Below are 14,934 nucleotides of genomic sequence, written 5' to 3' on the forward strand. Positions count from 1 at the left end.
CTGGATGCCCTCCGTCCCCTTCCCCAACCCTCCTCCACCCCGCCACCACCTCTGGGAAGCCCTCCCAGGTTTCTCCAGATGGGGAGGCACAGGGGGAAGCCGTGTTCCCTTCAGGAGGGTTAAGACCGCAAGTCAGAATCTACTGACTTAGGAAAGCAAGGCAGACCCATGAGATGTCTTGTACGGTGAGTCTGTGGCCCCGACTCAGCTCTGCTATAAACATCAGGGCCTTCTGAGGATAGCAGGAGCTTCGGGAAGATCCCGGTGGGCATCAGGGTGCTGGCGGCTGGCTGCCCACCACCCCCTCCTCCTTCCCTGAAACACCTCTCACATTGCAGGTCCACAAGTGGCAGTGGGTCCTCGGATCCCCTTCCTGGGATAAGAGGGGAGCCAGGTGGCAGATGGGGCCACCCTCCAGGCTCCGCCCCTTCCAAGCCAGGGCGGGGGATCCAGGCGGCTCTGGGAGCCCCTTCCCACGTTGAGGACACCCAGACCTGGGCTTGGCCATTGGCTCATCTAAGGGACTAGAGATGTCATGCCCCCCCAGGACTCTGGGGACCCTGAGGCGGGCAGAGAGGTAAGCCCAGCCCTGGGGCCTGGCAGGGCCCCGACCGAGGCAGAGAGCAGACAGACTCGCAGTCTCTCGTCCTTCACTATTGGGGCCTGGGGCCCTGCACACGGGACCTCAGGACAGGCAGGGCTGGGACCCCGTCATGCGACAGGCGTCTGGACCACAGCCCTGCCCCCCGTCCCATCCCACCCGGACCACCCCACCCCCGGCGGTAATTCCTCATCACTCCAGCGGGCAGTGCTGCATTGAAACGCTCCCAAAAGCAGGACTCTCACGAGCCCTGGGGAACAGAGGGCAGTCGCTTCCTTCCCCCACATGCCGCGTGGACAGTACTCCCACCCCCACGCTTCTCCCAGGTCAGAGGTCAAGGTGGCCAGCACGAAAGTCAGCCAGACCTCCACATCCCGGAAGGGCGAGGTGGGGATGCTGGCCAGGCAGTGTGAGGTGAGGTCCCCCCAGCATCCAGGGCCCGTCTGGCTGGCTCCTCCGTGTCAGGAGGGCACTGGTGACCTCAGGCCCAGTTCCCCTCCCCGGGGCCGGCAGTGCGGGGCTGTGGGCTGTGGGATGCTGGAAAACCAAGTCCCAAAGCACCCCTCCCACTCGACTCCCCTCCCCAGAAGGCCATGGATTTTAGGTTTCCCCATGGCTGCCGGGCTTCTGTTTGATGAGATAAAAAGAAAGTCCGATCGGACCTTAGGAGGTGAGCATTTCAGGCCATAATTCATATCAGGAAATTTGCCAGAAACCAGACGTCAAGGAGAAATACTCCCTTTAAAAGTGGGCTCTCGGAGCCCAGATTGCTGGACTTTGCTTTGTTTCAGCAAGCTACCCAGGAAACAGGATGAAAATGGAACCCGTCAAACTCCCTGTGGACGCCACCCCAGCACATTAGCACAGCTCTGGCCAGATGCTGGGGTGAGCTCCAAGCAGCCCTCAACCCCCCAGGCGTGTGGTGTAAGGGGAGGGTGCAAGCACAAAGCCACAGTCTCCAGAGATGACACCTTCTCAACCTTTTAAAAGATGACCTGCCGTGAACGGGGATGGAGAAATAATGACCTCTTAATATTATTTTCAATATTTTTTATTTTATTTTATTGGATGCACCAGGCCTTCGTTGCAACATGTGGGATATAGTTCCCCAACCAGAAATTGAACCCAGGCCCCCTGCCCTGGTCATGAGGAGTCTTAGCCACTGGACCCGGCAGGGAAGTCCCGGCAGTGACCTCTTTATGTCCATCAACTCCAGCTGCAGCTGGGCACTGCTCTCAGCACGAAGCAGGTAACAGGTCACAAGGGCGTCATCGGCACCTGGGACTTGGTCACCAAGAGAAACCCCAGGTGCTTCCCAGGGCGTGCAGACAGTGCTGCTGACCGAGAAATATCATTAACGCTAATCACAACTTCAACGCTGTAGGAGTTATCACACTTGCTGCTAACTCTCGTCAATGTGTGACTAAAGGAAATTAGTTTTAATATTTTGGTGACTTTATGACCATAGAACTTATTTCCTCTCAGTCCTCTCTATTTTAACATTGCGCTGGTTATAAGACCCACATTCTGAGAAAGTTCCGTGGGGGAGTCAAGGACACACCAAGAGCTGAGGACCCCTGTGCCAGGATGCAGGGGTGGTCCTCGGAGCTGGGAAGCCCCTCTGCGTACATCCTTGGGCAGCCCAGCAGCTACCTCCATCACGGATGAAGAACGGCTACAGGGATGAATAAAAACCCTAAAGCCCTTCTACGGTCAAGTGATAAATCAGAACATCAACTTGGATGGGGTTAAGTAGTACCGATGGGAATAAATTGAGAAAAACATAAGATTTTTTTATTGAGTGCTTTATTTTTACGGAGTGAAAATTGAATTATTTAGCTAGTCAGTGAGGAAGTGGATAGGGGAAAGGGCCTAAGGGGGAAAGGGAGGAAGTGAAGCCACGTGAACTTGAAACACCAAAGGTTAACCTTAGGAGGCAGCAGCTTCAGGGCACGCCCCTCTGGACCACCAGCCTCCCACACCCCACCCCTGGCCAGTCAGCCTACTCCTGACTTTCCCAGGAGACAGATCTGGATTTCCTGGGCTCCAGGAAACAGCCCCCTCCCCTCGGGTCTCAAATGGCAGAATGGGGGTTATCAGAGGATACCAGAAACAGCACCACTGCACCACCTCCCCGCCGCGTGGTTTCCAGGGTATGGGATAGCCCTGACCACTGTGGCTATTTCTCCTCCAAAACCACAGGGCGCTGGGTTTCTTTAGGGATTGCAGCCTTGCAACTAACTGACAAGTGGGCAAAGCTCAAGGCAGACACAGGAGTGACAGCTACATGTCAGACCACAGACTCAACCCAAACACTAACACAGAATTAACATATGATCCAGCCATCCCACATCTAGGTACATACCCAGAAGAAGTGAAAACGGGAGTTTCAATAGCCGTTTATAACCCCACGTCCATAGCAGCATTGTTCGCAATAGCCCAGATGTGGGAGCAGCCAAGTGTCCATGGATGGATGAACAGGTAAACAAGTGTGGTCCATCCACACACTGGACTATGATTCAGCCTTGAAAAGGAAGGACACTCTAATGCATGCTACAGCATGGGTGAACCTTCGGGACACTTCGTACAAAAAGGATAAATAACGCGTGCCTCCACTTACACTAGGTCCTTAGAATAAACAGTCAGACTCACAGACAGAAGTAGAATGCTGGTTTCCAGAGAAAGGGAGAGGTGGGAGGGGATGGGGGGTTAGTGTTTCTTGGAGACGGAGTTTCAGTTTGGGAAGATGAGAAAGTTCTGGAGATGATGGTAGTGATAGGTATATAACCATGTGAATGTACTTCATGCCACTCAATGTCCACTTAAAAACGGTTCGGAGGGTAAATTCTAAGTTATCTGTAATTTACCACCACTGCCAACAAAGGTCCATCTAGTCAAAGCTAAGGTTTTTCCAGTAGCCATGTATGGATGTGAGAGTTGGACTATAAAGAAAGTTGAGCGCCAAAGGATTGGTGCTTTTGAACAGTGGTGCTGGAGAAGACTCCTGAGAGTCCCTTGGACTGCAAGGAGATCCAACCAGTCCATCCTAAAGGAAATCAATCCTGAATGTTTGTTGGAAGAACTGATGCTGAAGTTGGAGCTCCAATACCTTGGCCACCCGATGCGAAGAGCTGACTCATTTGAAAAGACCCTGATTCTGGGAAAGATTGAGGGCAGGAGGAGAAGGGGACGATGAGGATGAGATGGTTGGATGGCATCGCCAACTCGATGGACATGAGTTTGAACAAACTCCTGGAACTGGTGATGGACAGGGAGGCCTGGCGTGCTGCAGTCCATGGGGTTGCAAACAGTCGGACACGACTGAGCGACTGAACTGAACTGAACCACCACTGAGAAATAATAAAAAAGAAAAAAATGCAAAAATGTTTCTTGCCCTAAAAAAGAGCACTCAGGCTCAAGAGTGAAGAGTGACGTCACATCTTGGGCCTGTATTAGCTGTGTGACTTTGGGCAAGTCCCCTGGATGCTGCGAACCTTGCTTTTCTTGTCTGTCAAATGAGTGCAAGAGTTGCATCTTCTTAGGACTGTTCACAGGAGTAAATGAGATGATGCTTGCGATGTGCTTGGCACAGCCACGGGCACATAAAGGGGGCTGTGATTATTAACTTCATGATTACTAATCAGAAGCAATATGTAAATGATGAGAAATTGTTATTCTAAGATAGAATTACCTCCGAAGCAGAAGTATGGAGGCCATCCTAAATGCCGCCTCTCCTGCTAAAGCCCGGGAGATGGTATCTCTGACGCCTCAGATATACGCACGGCACAGACACTCATAAAGAACCCTTTCTGAATTAAAAGTCATTTGAATAGAAACAGCCACACTCGGCCTGGCTCTTTTCTCCCTTTAATTTGAACTTAATTTATCTCCGAGCATCAGGACACAGTGTCATGCGAGAGATGTGCCCTGCTGGAGTCAAGGCGAGCTCAGCATTGACGGGAATGATCGGCTTTTGCAAGAAAATCACGAAGGAAGGAGGGTGCTGTTATTTTAAGATCTTCGAGCTGGTATGAGAAGAAACTAATTAAATGATCGTAATTTTCTGGGCGAATGCAGTAACTGACTGCTGCAGAGATGCAAAATTAAGAAGCAACTTTTCTACCTCAAAAGAACAGCGGAGTTTTCATTCCTTTTTTTTCTTTCCCAGTTCTCCAGTGAGAGCTCCCATTCCAGGATTCCCATTAATGTTTAAAACAACATACAGAGCTTAATCGGGATACAGATGACACAACGCTGTGAGTCCTGGAATCCCGGAGCTGCAGCAGGAAGGGTCTCCCTGCTGCCCTCCGAGGGCTGTCCATCCGTCATCGCCAGATCCCAGGGGGCTGGGAACGGGTTGAACGGGTCTGTGTTTTACAACCCAAGCAGCACAGGTCAGGGGTGGTCGCACCGTGGGAGCCCGCGTGACGTGGCGTGGGGCATTCGCCATGCCCGCCATCCATTGGCACTCCTGGAAGAGCCACAGGTGCGTGATTTCACGGCGCTTCTGTGCCCCGCATCCACACTCACACAGAGGATGAGGCTTTCCGAGGATTCCCACGGCAAGAGCAGGCTGGGGATAGACCGCTCCATGCAAGCTTCACCTTCCAGACCCCGGGGACGGAGACCTCGCCATGACCGCGACGACAGCCAGGGCTCCCCCTGCTCCCTGAGCTGCGAAACCTGGGCACAGGCTGGCCAGGAACAGGGCTGCAGAAGCAGCTGGCTTCGAGGCTCACCAGCACCGCCCCACGCTCCATAAAGCACCCGCACCAACTCGGGAATTAGGAGGGTGAGGGCGCAACGGGCCACTGGGAAGCATCTGTAAATAACTCACTCTTTGGATGCTAAAAAAGAAAAATAAGGAAGCTCCCCACCCCAAACAGAAGGCAGTTTACAAGCTCCCCCTCCGGGTCCTTCTGAACTGGGGGATCGCCATGGGGGTGCCGGGCATGTTGCCAGCGCGTGATGTCACGCCCCCAGCCCTGCACTCCCCCGTGTCATCCTTGGGGGGCTGCGCCTGCCTCTGACCAATTACGCTAAAACCAAATGTTAAAACAACAGGAACTCTAAAGGAGGCCTACCAAGCGCTGGACTGCCTTCTAATCTGAAGGGGCATGCAGCAGAATGAAGCTAATTTATGATCTCCTTAAAACACTCTCAGGAACCCTCATGCAACTACAAATTAAATAGCCACTTCATTAAAGTAAAAGTAGATTTGTGCAATGTGTCTGGGAACCTTATTAACAGGACTGTTTTTATGCCTTTGAGCCAAGCTTCCTGATTGACAGACCTGTTCTTTCTCTGCCTGGTGCACCGGGCTTTCCCAGGATTCCATACCTCACCATCAGCCTGCACCCTCTCACCCTCCCAACCTCCTCAGCCCCAGTGACGGTGACTCTACCCACCCTTCAGAGCTGCTCGAGCATCACCTCCTCCAGGAAGTCCTCCAGGACCTCCCCAGCACAGATCCTGAGGGCACCAGAATTCTGTAATAAATTTCTGTCCAGTCCCAATGTCCCACCAGGACAGGAGCTGTGACTGATTTTGCTCAGCACCCCAGCACCTAACAGATCCTCTTTTTTTTTTAACTTTTTATTTTATACTGGAATCTAGCCGATTCGCATGCTGTGACAGTTGCAAGGGCACAGAAGAATGACTCAGCCTCATACACGCATGTATCCGTTCTGCCCCAAACTGCCCTCCTGTTCACGCTGCCACATAACATTGAGCAGAGTTCCCTGGGCTGTACAGAAGGTCCCCGTCGGTTATCAACCTTAAATACAGCCAGGAAGACATGCCGATCCCCAACCCCCTAGCCATCTCCTCCCTCCATCCTCCCCACCCATCCACCCCCGCCCCCAGCAACCGTAAGTTCATTCTCTGAGCCCTAACAGGCCCTCTTAGAAAGCAGCTGCTTTGAAGGCTAACGTGAGGTCTCTTCTTGCCTGGGACTCTCAAACTTCGAGTGAGTTCTCCAGGCACAGAAGAATGCCAAAGACCCCAGGTGGTCCTGCACCCAAGACAGGCACGCCCCCCACCACGACAACACTGCCAGCTTGCATGCCAGGACTCCCCTAGACCCGGCCCCCCCAGCGTACGAGTCCTCACCACCGCCTGCCCCTCAGCACCGGCTGCCCTCACTCTCATCATTTTGGTCCAGCCACCAGGCCCAGGCTGGCGCAGCTGACTTCCTGACAGCAAATGTGACGGCCCCTCAGTGCTGGTCACCGCATCCCTGACCTCTGTCTGCTTCTGTCTCTGTCCAGGTGGCCGCTGGCTGCCCTCGGTGAAGGCTGTTAGACAGAGAAGCAGCACTTCATCAGGGAAGATGCCCCCTGGCCAAGCACAGACCAGCCACAACTCAGCCGCACCGTGAACTAAATCTCTCTCCAATCCAGTCCCCACCCCACACACAATGCTGGACGCCGGCGCTCTGGTGGCCTGGAATTCCGAAATATCTCACGGAAGATTCCGTAGACTTAAATGGAAGACGCTGGAGCCACGAAGCCCGCCCACAAGAGCGGATCACAGCTGTCACCACGAAGCCCCCCGCCATCAGACGCCAGACTACAAATCAGCTTTGTCACCGGATTCATTCAAGAACCCGAAGGGCTTTCCATGAAGGCCTTTATGGTCCTCTGGACGTTGAAGGCTGGCCGCCAGCCAGGAGGCCAGTGCCGCTCTAGGAAAGAGAGAGGCCTGCAGCGGGGAGAGGGAAGCCGGAGCCGAGGCGGGCAGCCACGCCCTGTCCATCCTCCCTGGAGCCTGCTCTCAGACCCACTCTCCCCTCCGTCTGCCCCCTCCAGGGCCTGGGCCAGGTCTCAACGCCACAGCAGCCTCCTCCCTGAGCCTCTGTTCAGGCTCTCCCCAAGCCCGCCCTGCACGCTGCCTCCGGGGTGGTGGCGGAAACTCAGCCCGGCCCCGCGGTCACTCCCTGACCCCCTGCTTCAGGCCACGCCCTGTCGGAGCACTTTACACGGACGATCCTACTGAACCCGCACCGCAGACAGACCTTCAAGCCATCACTTCCCCCAGATCTAAGACACTGAGGCCTCGGGAGCTCAGTCAGTCCACCCCAAATCTCAGAGCCAGAAAGGGGCAGGGCCAGTACAAACCCAGGCAAGCGGATGCTTAAGCACCCATCACCCACACTGCCACACTGGGCCCGTGGGCCTCATGTTTGGGACCCATTAGGAGCTGACTTCAACCAATCTTTTGTTTTCACACTTCCTTCCTCTGGTTTCTCTTCATGCACAATGCGTTCACTGTCTCCTTAGATGACACATAACGTACCTTCACATTCCCACCTCCCAGATCTTGCTCAAGTAGTTCCTCCCCCAGAATGTTCCTCTCTATCTCCCATGTGCTCTCCCAACTCAACCCATAAGTTCACCCTGATAGCGCCTCTTCCAGGCAGCCTTCCCTGATTTCCCCACTGGGGAAGATGGTGCTCAGTCCCCATATCTTAACTTTGCATGACCATCCCTTCTTTCCCCACAGGACCCTGATGCTGGGAAAGATTGAAGGCAGGAGGAGAAGGGGACGACAGAGGATGAGACGGTTGGATGGCATCACCGACTTGATGGACATGAGTTTGAGCAAGCTCTGGGAGTTGGTGATGGACAGGGAAGCCTGGCGTGCTGCAGTCCATGGGGTCACAAAGAATCAGACACGACTCAATGACTGAACACCACCACCACAAAGACGGCCATTGAGAAGCCAGAGGGAAAGGCCTTGGGAGGTAGCAGCCCCACTGCCCCCTTGATCTTGGATGGAAGTGAAAGTGAAAGTCGCTCAGTCGTGTCCGACTCTTTGCGACCCCATGGACTATACAGTCCAAGGATTTCTCCAGGCCAGTATACTGGAGTGGGTAGCCTTTCCCTTCACCAGGGGATCTTCCCAACACAGGATTGAACCCAGGTCTCCCGCATGGCAGGTGGGTTCTTTACCAGCTGAGCCGCCAGGGAAGCCCCTGGATGACCAGCCTCCAAAACCCTGAGAGAATGAATTCTGCTGTTTGAGCCATCCAGTCTGTGGCTCTTTGTCGTGGCAGCCCTGGGAGGCTGATACAACTGCCCGGAAGGAACTTGACCTCTGAGAGGTGTGTCAGGTGTGACCCATTTCACACCTTCAGAAGCTCCATGCTCCAATTTGGAGCTCTGTGTCTCTGGGTATAAAACATGCACAAATGTTAGGTTCCCGAAGCTCCCCCAGTAGAGAGCGGGGTAGTCAGGGCAGAATTATCTCTGCTCCCCTAGACATCTCCAACCCAATCCTGCAAACAAGGACACAGCTGAAGCAGAAAAGGGAGGGGGCAGGGCAGGCCAATCCGTGGCCCAACAGTAACAAAGCCAAACAACCGGGCCTGGCTGCAGGAAGCTCCGTCCATTAGCGTGTCAAAGCCACAGTTCCACTGCCCTAAAGAAAGGCTTGCGGATGAGCTGTACTTAAATATATAACCGTGGGATTTCCCGGAAGCGGGAAAATTGGGACAGGGCACAGCACCTGTCCCATTGGGGTCGCATGAAACCCTGAGCCTGGAGGCAGAGACCTGCGTCCTGTCATACGTGCCGTGTGTGTGTGTGTGTGTGTGTGTGTGTGTGTGTGTGTGTGTGTGTGTGTGTGTGTGTGTGTGTGTGTGTGTGTGTGTGTGTGAGCCTGGAGGCAGAGACCTGCGTCCTGTCATACGTGCCGTGTGTGTGTGTGTGTGTGTGTGTGTGTGTGTGTGTGTGTGTGTGTGTGTGAGCCTGGAGGCAGAGACCTGCGTCCTGTCATACGTGCCGTGTGTGTGTGTGTGTGTGTGTGTGTGTGTGTGTGTGTGTGTGAGCCTGGAGGCAGAGACCTGCGTCCTGTCATACGTGCCGTGTGTGTGTGTGTGTGTGTGTGTGTGTGTGAGCCTGGAGGCAGAGACCTGTGTCCTGTCATACGTGCCCTGTGTGTGTGTGTGTGTGTGTGTGTGTGAGAGAGAGCCTGGAGGCAGAGACCTGCATCCTGTCATACGTGTCCTCTGTGTGTGTGTGTGTGTGTGTGTGTGTGTGTGTGTGTGTGTGTGTGTGTGTGAGCCTGGAGGCAGAGACCTGCGTCCTGTCATACGTGCCCTGTGTGTGTGTGTGTGTGTGTGAGAGAGCCTGGAGGCAGAGACCTGCATCCTGTCATACGTGTCCTGTGTGTGTGTGTGTGTGTGTGTGTGTGGTTAGTTGCTCAGTCCCAACCCAGGGATGGAACCCGGGTCTCCTGCATTGCAGTCGGATTCTTTACTGTCTGAGCCACCTGGGAAGCCCTCATTCTTGTCATATTTGCCTCCAAATCACCCCTCTGCCTCTGAGGGCAGCTAGGGAGACTCACAACCTGGAGCCTCTGTGCACCACCCCGTCTGGAAGCATCAAAGGTAACACCGGTTGGTTGCAATGAAACATTCATTTCACACCTAACAATTCATTTCTATGGCTAAACGGCAGACAGAAAGGCAGTGTCTGAACTTCCAAGCAAGTCCACTTCTGCATCTCCATGGGAGCAGGAAGAAACCAAGCCTTTGGAAGGAAAAAGCACATATGTTCTCAGCGCTACAGCCACGGGGCCTGTCCTGGAGCCAGCTCACATCCTGTGATTCGCCATTCCTTTCTGCAGATGCTCTAAAATACCGTTTTAAGCAGCCTACCCCTCTCAGCAAATGCTTTTTCTATTAACTTTGAAAAACACCTGACACAGTAAAGCAAACACTTCCTCTGCTCACGTAAAGCACCTGGGCAGAGCCTAGCTCCTTGGATCCGGATACCTGTGCAAACGAAGAGAAATAAAATTTTGAAAAGACTCTGCTCAGCACATCAGCCTCGAGTCAGTTTCTTTCCTGTTGCCGCTTTCAAAGATGGGGCTTTCAAGCGGAGGAGCGGAGGTGATCCAAGTGCAGAATCCTGGCTAAAATCCTTGGCCCTGTGGCTGCCAGAGGGACTTGGAGCGCATTTCTGAGAGTGGAGAAAATAACGTAACGCATGCGCGGAGTGCTAAGAAACTAGAGACGGGGGGGAAAATGGCTTTCCTCAGCGCTTGGTTACAGCTTTCACTCCTCCTGAGTTTTCCCCAGGCAAGTGAAACTCAGGCATCACCTGCTGCCAAAGCCAAAGAATTTGATGTGCTTTTCCAGAGAGGACTCCAGTCTCCCATTCCAGAGAATGGGTGATGGGGCGAGGGAAGGGGGGGACATTGACAAGCGAAGTGGGAGGTGCTTGATCCAAACGCCTGGTCAGCATCTCCGGGCTGCTCTGCCCGCCTTCTCACCCACAGACGCTAACAGCCATGAGTACTTGGGCTTCCGCCTCCTGAGTGTCTTGCTAAGTGCCAGGCCACGCCCGGCTCCCCACAGTCACCCCTGCCTGTACTGCCTTTCCTAGCTCCAGGGGAGCAAGGCATCTCCCAAAGCTCCTCTCCAAATCTGGTCTTCCTGCCCCCCACTAGACAGAAACCAGCACCCCCCTCCCACTTCCCACTCCCAACCTCCCCCTTCCAGGCATTCACCTGCCAGCAGCCAGGAAACAGTCATAAGGGACCCACTCAACTCAGCCACTGTCCCCGAGGAGAAAAGCCAGGCGGGCTCCTCTGCCAGGCCCTGCCCCCTCGTCTCTCCAAGGCAACTCTGCAGTCAATGGGGGTCGGCGGGCTGGCGCTCAGAGAGCCCTGAAGGTGCTGGTCCCATCTGGGAGGCTGGTCTCCACCGCTCCGTGTCTCTCCCTAACTTCTTTCACCCCCACCAGCCACCCTCCCCCCGACAAAGCTAAAAGGAATTAGTTTCTGGACGAATCTGGGGTGGGTGGGGGTCTTGGTTTGGATGTTCTGGCTCCACAGGATTGACTTAGGAGTCAATATTTGTTTGTTGTTGAGTTGTAGTTGTTGAGTTACTGGTGTCCAGGTTTTGCCCTGCAGCCCCAAAGGTACAGCTTAGGGTACACAGGGCAAGGTTTGGAAGGAAAGCGGAACGAGGGAAGGGCAGGGCCCAGCTGCACGTCCGGGGTCTGACCCGTCTCCCCGGACGCGTGCAGGTTTGGACGGCCAGGCACTCTCCTGGTGGCTCAGATGGTAAAGAAACCGTCTGCAATGCAGGAGACCCAGGTTTCGTCTCTAGGCCAGGAAGATCCCCTGGAGGAGGAAATGGCAACTCACTCCAGTATTCTTGCCTGGAGAGTCCCATGGACAGAGGAGCCTGGTGGGCTACAATCCATGTGGTCTCAAAGGGTCGGATAAGACTGAGTGACTAACACTTGGACGCCCAGGGCTCTTCCAAGGAGGTGGGCGCCTGCTACCCTCCTTATGGCCCCTCAGGGCCCTGATTGCCTCCTGCTGGCCAGCCCTGCCCAGGGAGTGAGCCCCGGCCCCGCCCCACCCCCAGGGCATCCAGTTTGACTGGAGATGGCAGAAATGACCAGATACCAGAGACCTGGCATTGGCAGGAGAAGCTGGCTGGGGAGGGTGGCCAGCGGGGCACTGAGCTCTGGGCCAAGCAGGCCCGGCCAGCGCTGCCCCTGCACCAACAGACTCACTCCCCCGCCACATCCCTTCTCCGGCAGAATTTCCCACCCCAGGGCGCCCAGCACGAAGGGGCTAGACAGAGGAGCTGAGGAACAGCACGCCCAGCACAGGCTACACTCCTGCCCTGCCTCGAAGCGCGCCTGGGCCCCACCCCTCCACTCCCGATGGACGCAGGGCCTGGCCCTGTGCCACCTCTCCAGAAGTTTGGGGAGCAGTGGTCAAGGAGAAGGGTTGGGGGCAGCCCCTGGCAATGAGCGGACAGGGATGGAAGGGAGTGAGGAGGGGTGCCCATCTGTCTCCCCATAACCGGCCACTCCCACTCCCTATCCCCAAACTAGCGCCATCTGGGGCTGCTAGGAGGTGACCTCAGCACGATCCTGGGCCATCTACTGGGATGGGAGCAAAGCGAGGTGGGAGGGCAGGCTGGCTGTGCTCCCCACCTCCAACCCCACCCACGGGAAGATAGGTGAGGGTTAGCCCCATACCCCTGCCACACCACCCAAAGGAAGTGGGTACAACCCACAGGGCTGGTGGAAGGAGGCGCCAGAGGACCCTAACAGAAGTGTCTTTGCTGGGCAAGGGTGTCCAACTTCCAGCTGGAGCCAGGCCAAAGTAGCGGCGAAGGTGGGGGAGGGCGGGGAGCGCAGGGAGCTGGCCAGAGCGCCGCGCGGAGCCCAACTCCCAGGGTTAGCGGATCCCCGCACATCCAGGTGCGTCCGGCGGCGGGTCCTAGGGACGGGAAGAGGGGCGGCCCCAGAACCGGACGCCGGGCTGACCGCGGGGGTCCTGGAGCCCGTGGAGGTGCCAAGAGCGGGTACCGGGTAGACCAGGGTGGAGAGGGTCCTGGAACCAGAAAAATCCCAAAGCAGCGCTGGGCGGACCCGGCGGAGCATGAAGGCGATCGAGGAGCAACACCGAGTTGGGAGTGATCTTAAAAGGCCTGGGGGCGTCCCAAGGTGGCTGGGGTCCCAAAACCTCCAGAGACACCCCCAACCTGCAATCTGGAGGCCAGTGGGGGCGCCCCCAGACGGCTCAGGGTCCTGGAAATCAGTGGAAATGTCCCCAGAGGTGAGGCAGGGTGCTCACGTATCTGGAGACCTCTTCCCAAGTGGCCCAGGGACAGCAGGGGCGCCGCCGGGGTAACTCCCGTCCCCAGGTCTCCGAGAATAGCGGGGTGACCGCGGGGTCGTCCAGAAGTGGGGAGTCAGAGGTGTCCGGGTCAGGGCCCCCGGGGGGCGCGCGGAGGTCACTTACACTGCTGTTCTCGCCCGTCCAGTGCACCATCGCCTGATTGTGCGTCGCGTCCCCCTTGAGCACGAACGACGTGCTGATGAGCGAGACTTGCGCCCGCGAAGCCGCTCCGGCCATCGGCGCTGCCCGCGCCCAGCGCCCCTGGCCCGCGGCGGGGGCGCCGTCCTCGCCGGGACCCGGAGCCTGGCCGGGACCCGGGGTACCGGGCTCCTCGTCGCGCGCCTGCCGACCCTCGCCACCGCCGGGCAGCGCGCGCCCAGCACGCGGGTTCGGCGGCGCCCGGATCAGCCGGGCGCGGGGACCCAGGCGCCCGGGCTCCGGAGAGCGCCCCGCCGCCCCGCAGGCGGCCAGCAGCAGCAGCAGCAGCAGGAGCGGCCGCGAGCGCGGCGAGCGCGGCGGCGGCGGCGGCGGCGGCGGCGGCACCCCTGGGCTCGGGGCTCGGGCGGCGGGGCCGGGGCCCTTCGGGGCGCGCGGGGATCCCCGGAGCGCCATGGTCGCCGAGGGGCGGCGGCGGGGCGGCGCGGGCGAGAGAGACCGCGGCCGGGAGAGCGGAGGGCGCTGGGGAGCGCGAGCGAGAGCGCAGAGAAAGGAGCCGGCGAGGGGAGGGCGCCGGCGGGAGGAGGGGACTCGGCGCTCCGCCGCCGCCACCACGCAGCCGAGGGCGCACCGCCACCTGCCGGCCAGCCCCAGCCCGCCCGGGCGAGCGCCAGACGCTCAGCAACCGGGGCTGGAGGAGGTCCTGGGGCGCGCCCCCACCCTCCAGGGCCACAGGCCACGGACTCCTGTCCGCGCCTTGCTCCTTCCCTGCTCCTCCCCGCTCTGCTGCCCTCCGCCCTTCCTCCAGCCCTTTCTCCTGCATTTACTCAGCACCTACTCTGGAAGAGCCAAGTGCCAGGCACTGGGGATAACCGCCTGAGCACAGCCGGGGGCCTGGTTCAGCAGCTGAGAGTCTGCTGTCGGAGACAGACCACCCCCAAGTGGACGCGATCATGGGCGAAATCGCCCCAGGGAGACAGGACGAAGCCAGATCATAAGTGGAAAGGTAGTCTCTTACAGGGGCCTCTGAAGCAGTAGCAGTGTGTCGGAATCGAACCCAGCACCTTGAGGATGAGGAGGAGACCTTTAGAAGTTGGGGGTGGGCAGGGGGAGTACTTCGAAAACCCTAAGGCAGCTTCCAGACGACCTATTCCTGCAGCCACGCCTGCGGCCAAGGCTTCCGGACTTGCAGATAGTGGCTTTTTGTCCCAACCCCGGAGGCCACCAAGGGGGCAGCCCTGAAGGTAAGCACAGACACCTGGGCGAGGAGAGGGTGTGGGCAAGGTCCCATTCCGAGCCTGGCAGGCCACCGCGCAGAGTTGGGAGAGAGGCTCAGAGCGTGGAAGCCCTCTCCCAAGGTCATGAACTACTTTAGGCAGAATTGAATGTAAGAGTCAGCTCCGCATCCCCTGCCAGGCCAGGGGCCGCCCTGCCTCCATCCCTGCCCACCCCCCACCCCCCTCAGTGGCCCCTGCATTAGAAATCCTCAGGCTCAGTGCCCTTGTCAAACTCTCCTCCCAGAT

The 14,934-nt window shown here is 57.2% G+C and overlaps 1 protein-coding gene across 1 annotated transcript in view; it reads right to left on the reverse strand.

The window, feature by feature from the left end:
- SORCS2 (sortilin related VPS10 domain containing receptor 2) overlaps window positions 1–13,888 on the reverse strand; it is a 491,606-nt gene extending 477,718 nt beyond the window's left edge. The window contains exon 1 of the mRNA XM_043906091.1: window positions 13,379–13,888. Coding sequence (XP_043762026.1) covers window positions 13,379–13,867 — 489 coding nt within the window. The 5' untranslated portion in view covers window positions 13,868–13,888. The remainder of the gene's footprint in view (window positions 1–13,378) is intronic.
- Window positions 13,889–14,934: the final 1,046 nt, after the last annotated feature.

Source organism: Cervus elaphus, chromosome 6 (genome assembly GCF_910594005.1).
Source record: "Cervus elaphus chromosome 6, mCerEla1.1, whole genome shotgun sequence".
Taxonomy (NCBI): domain Eukaryota; kingdom Metazoa; phylum Chordata; class Mammalia; order Artiodactyla; family Cervidae; genus Cervus; species Cervus elaphus.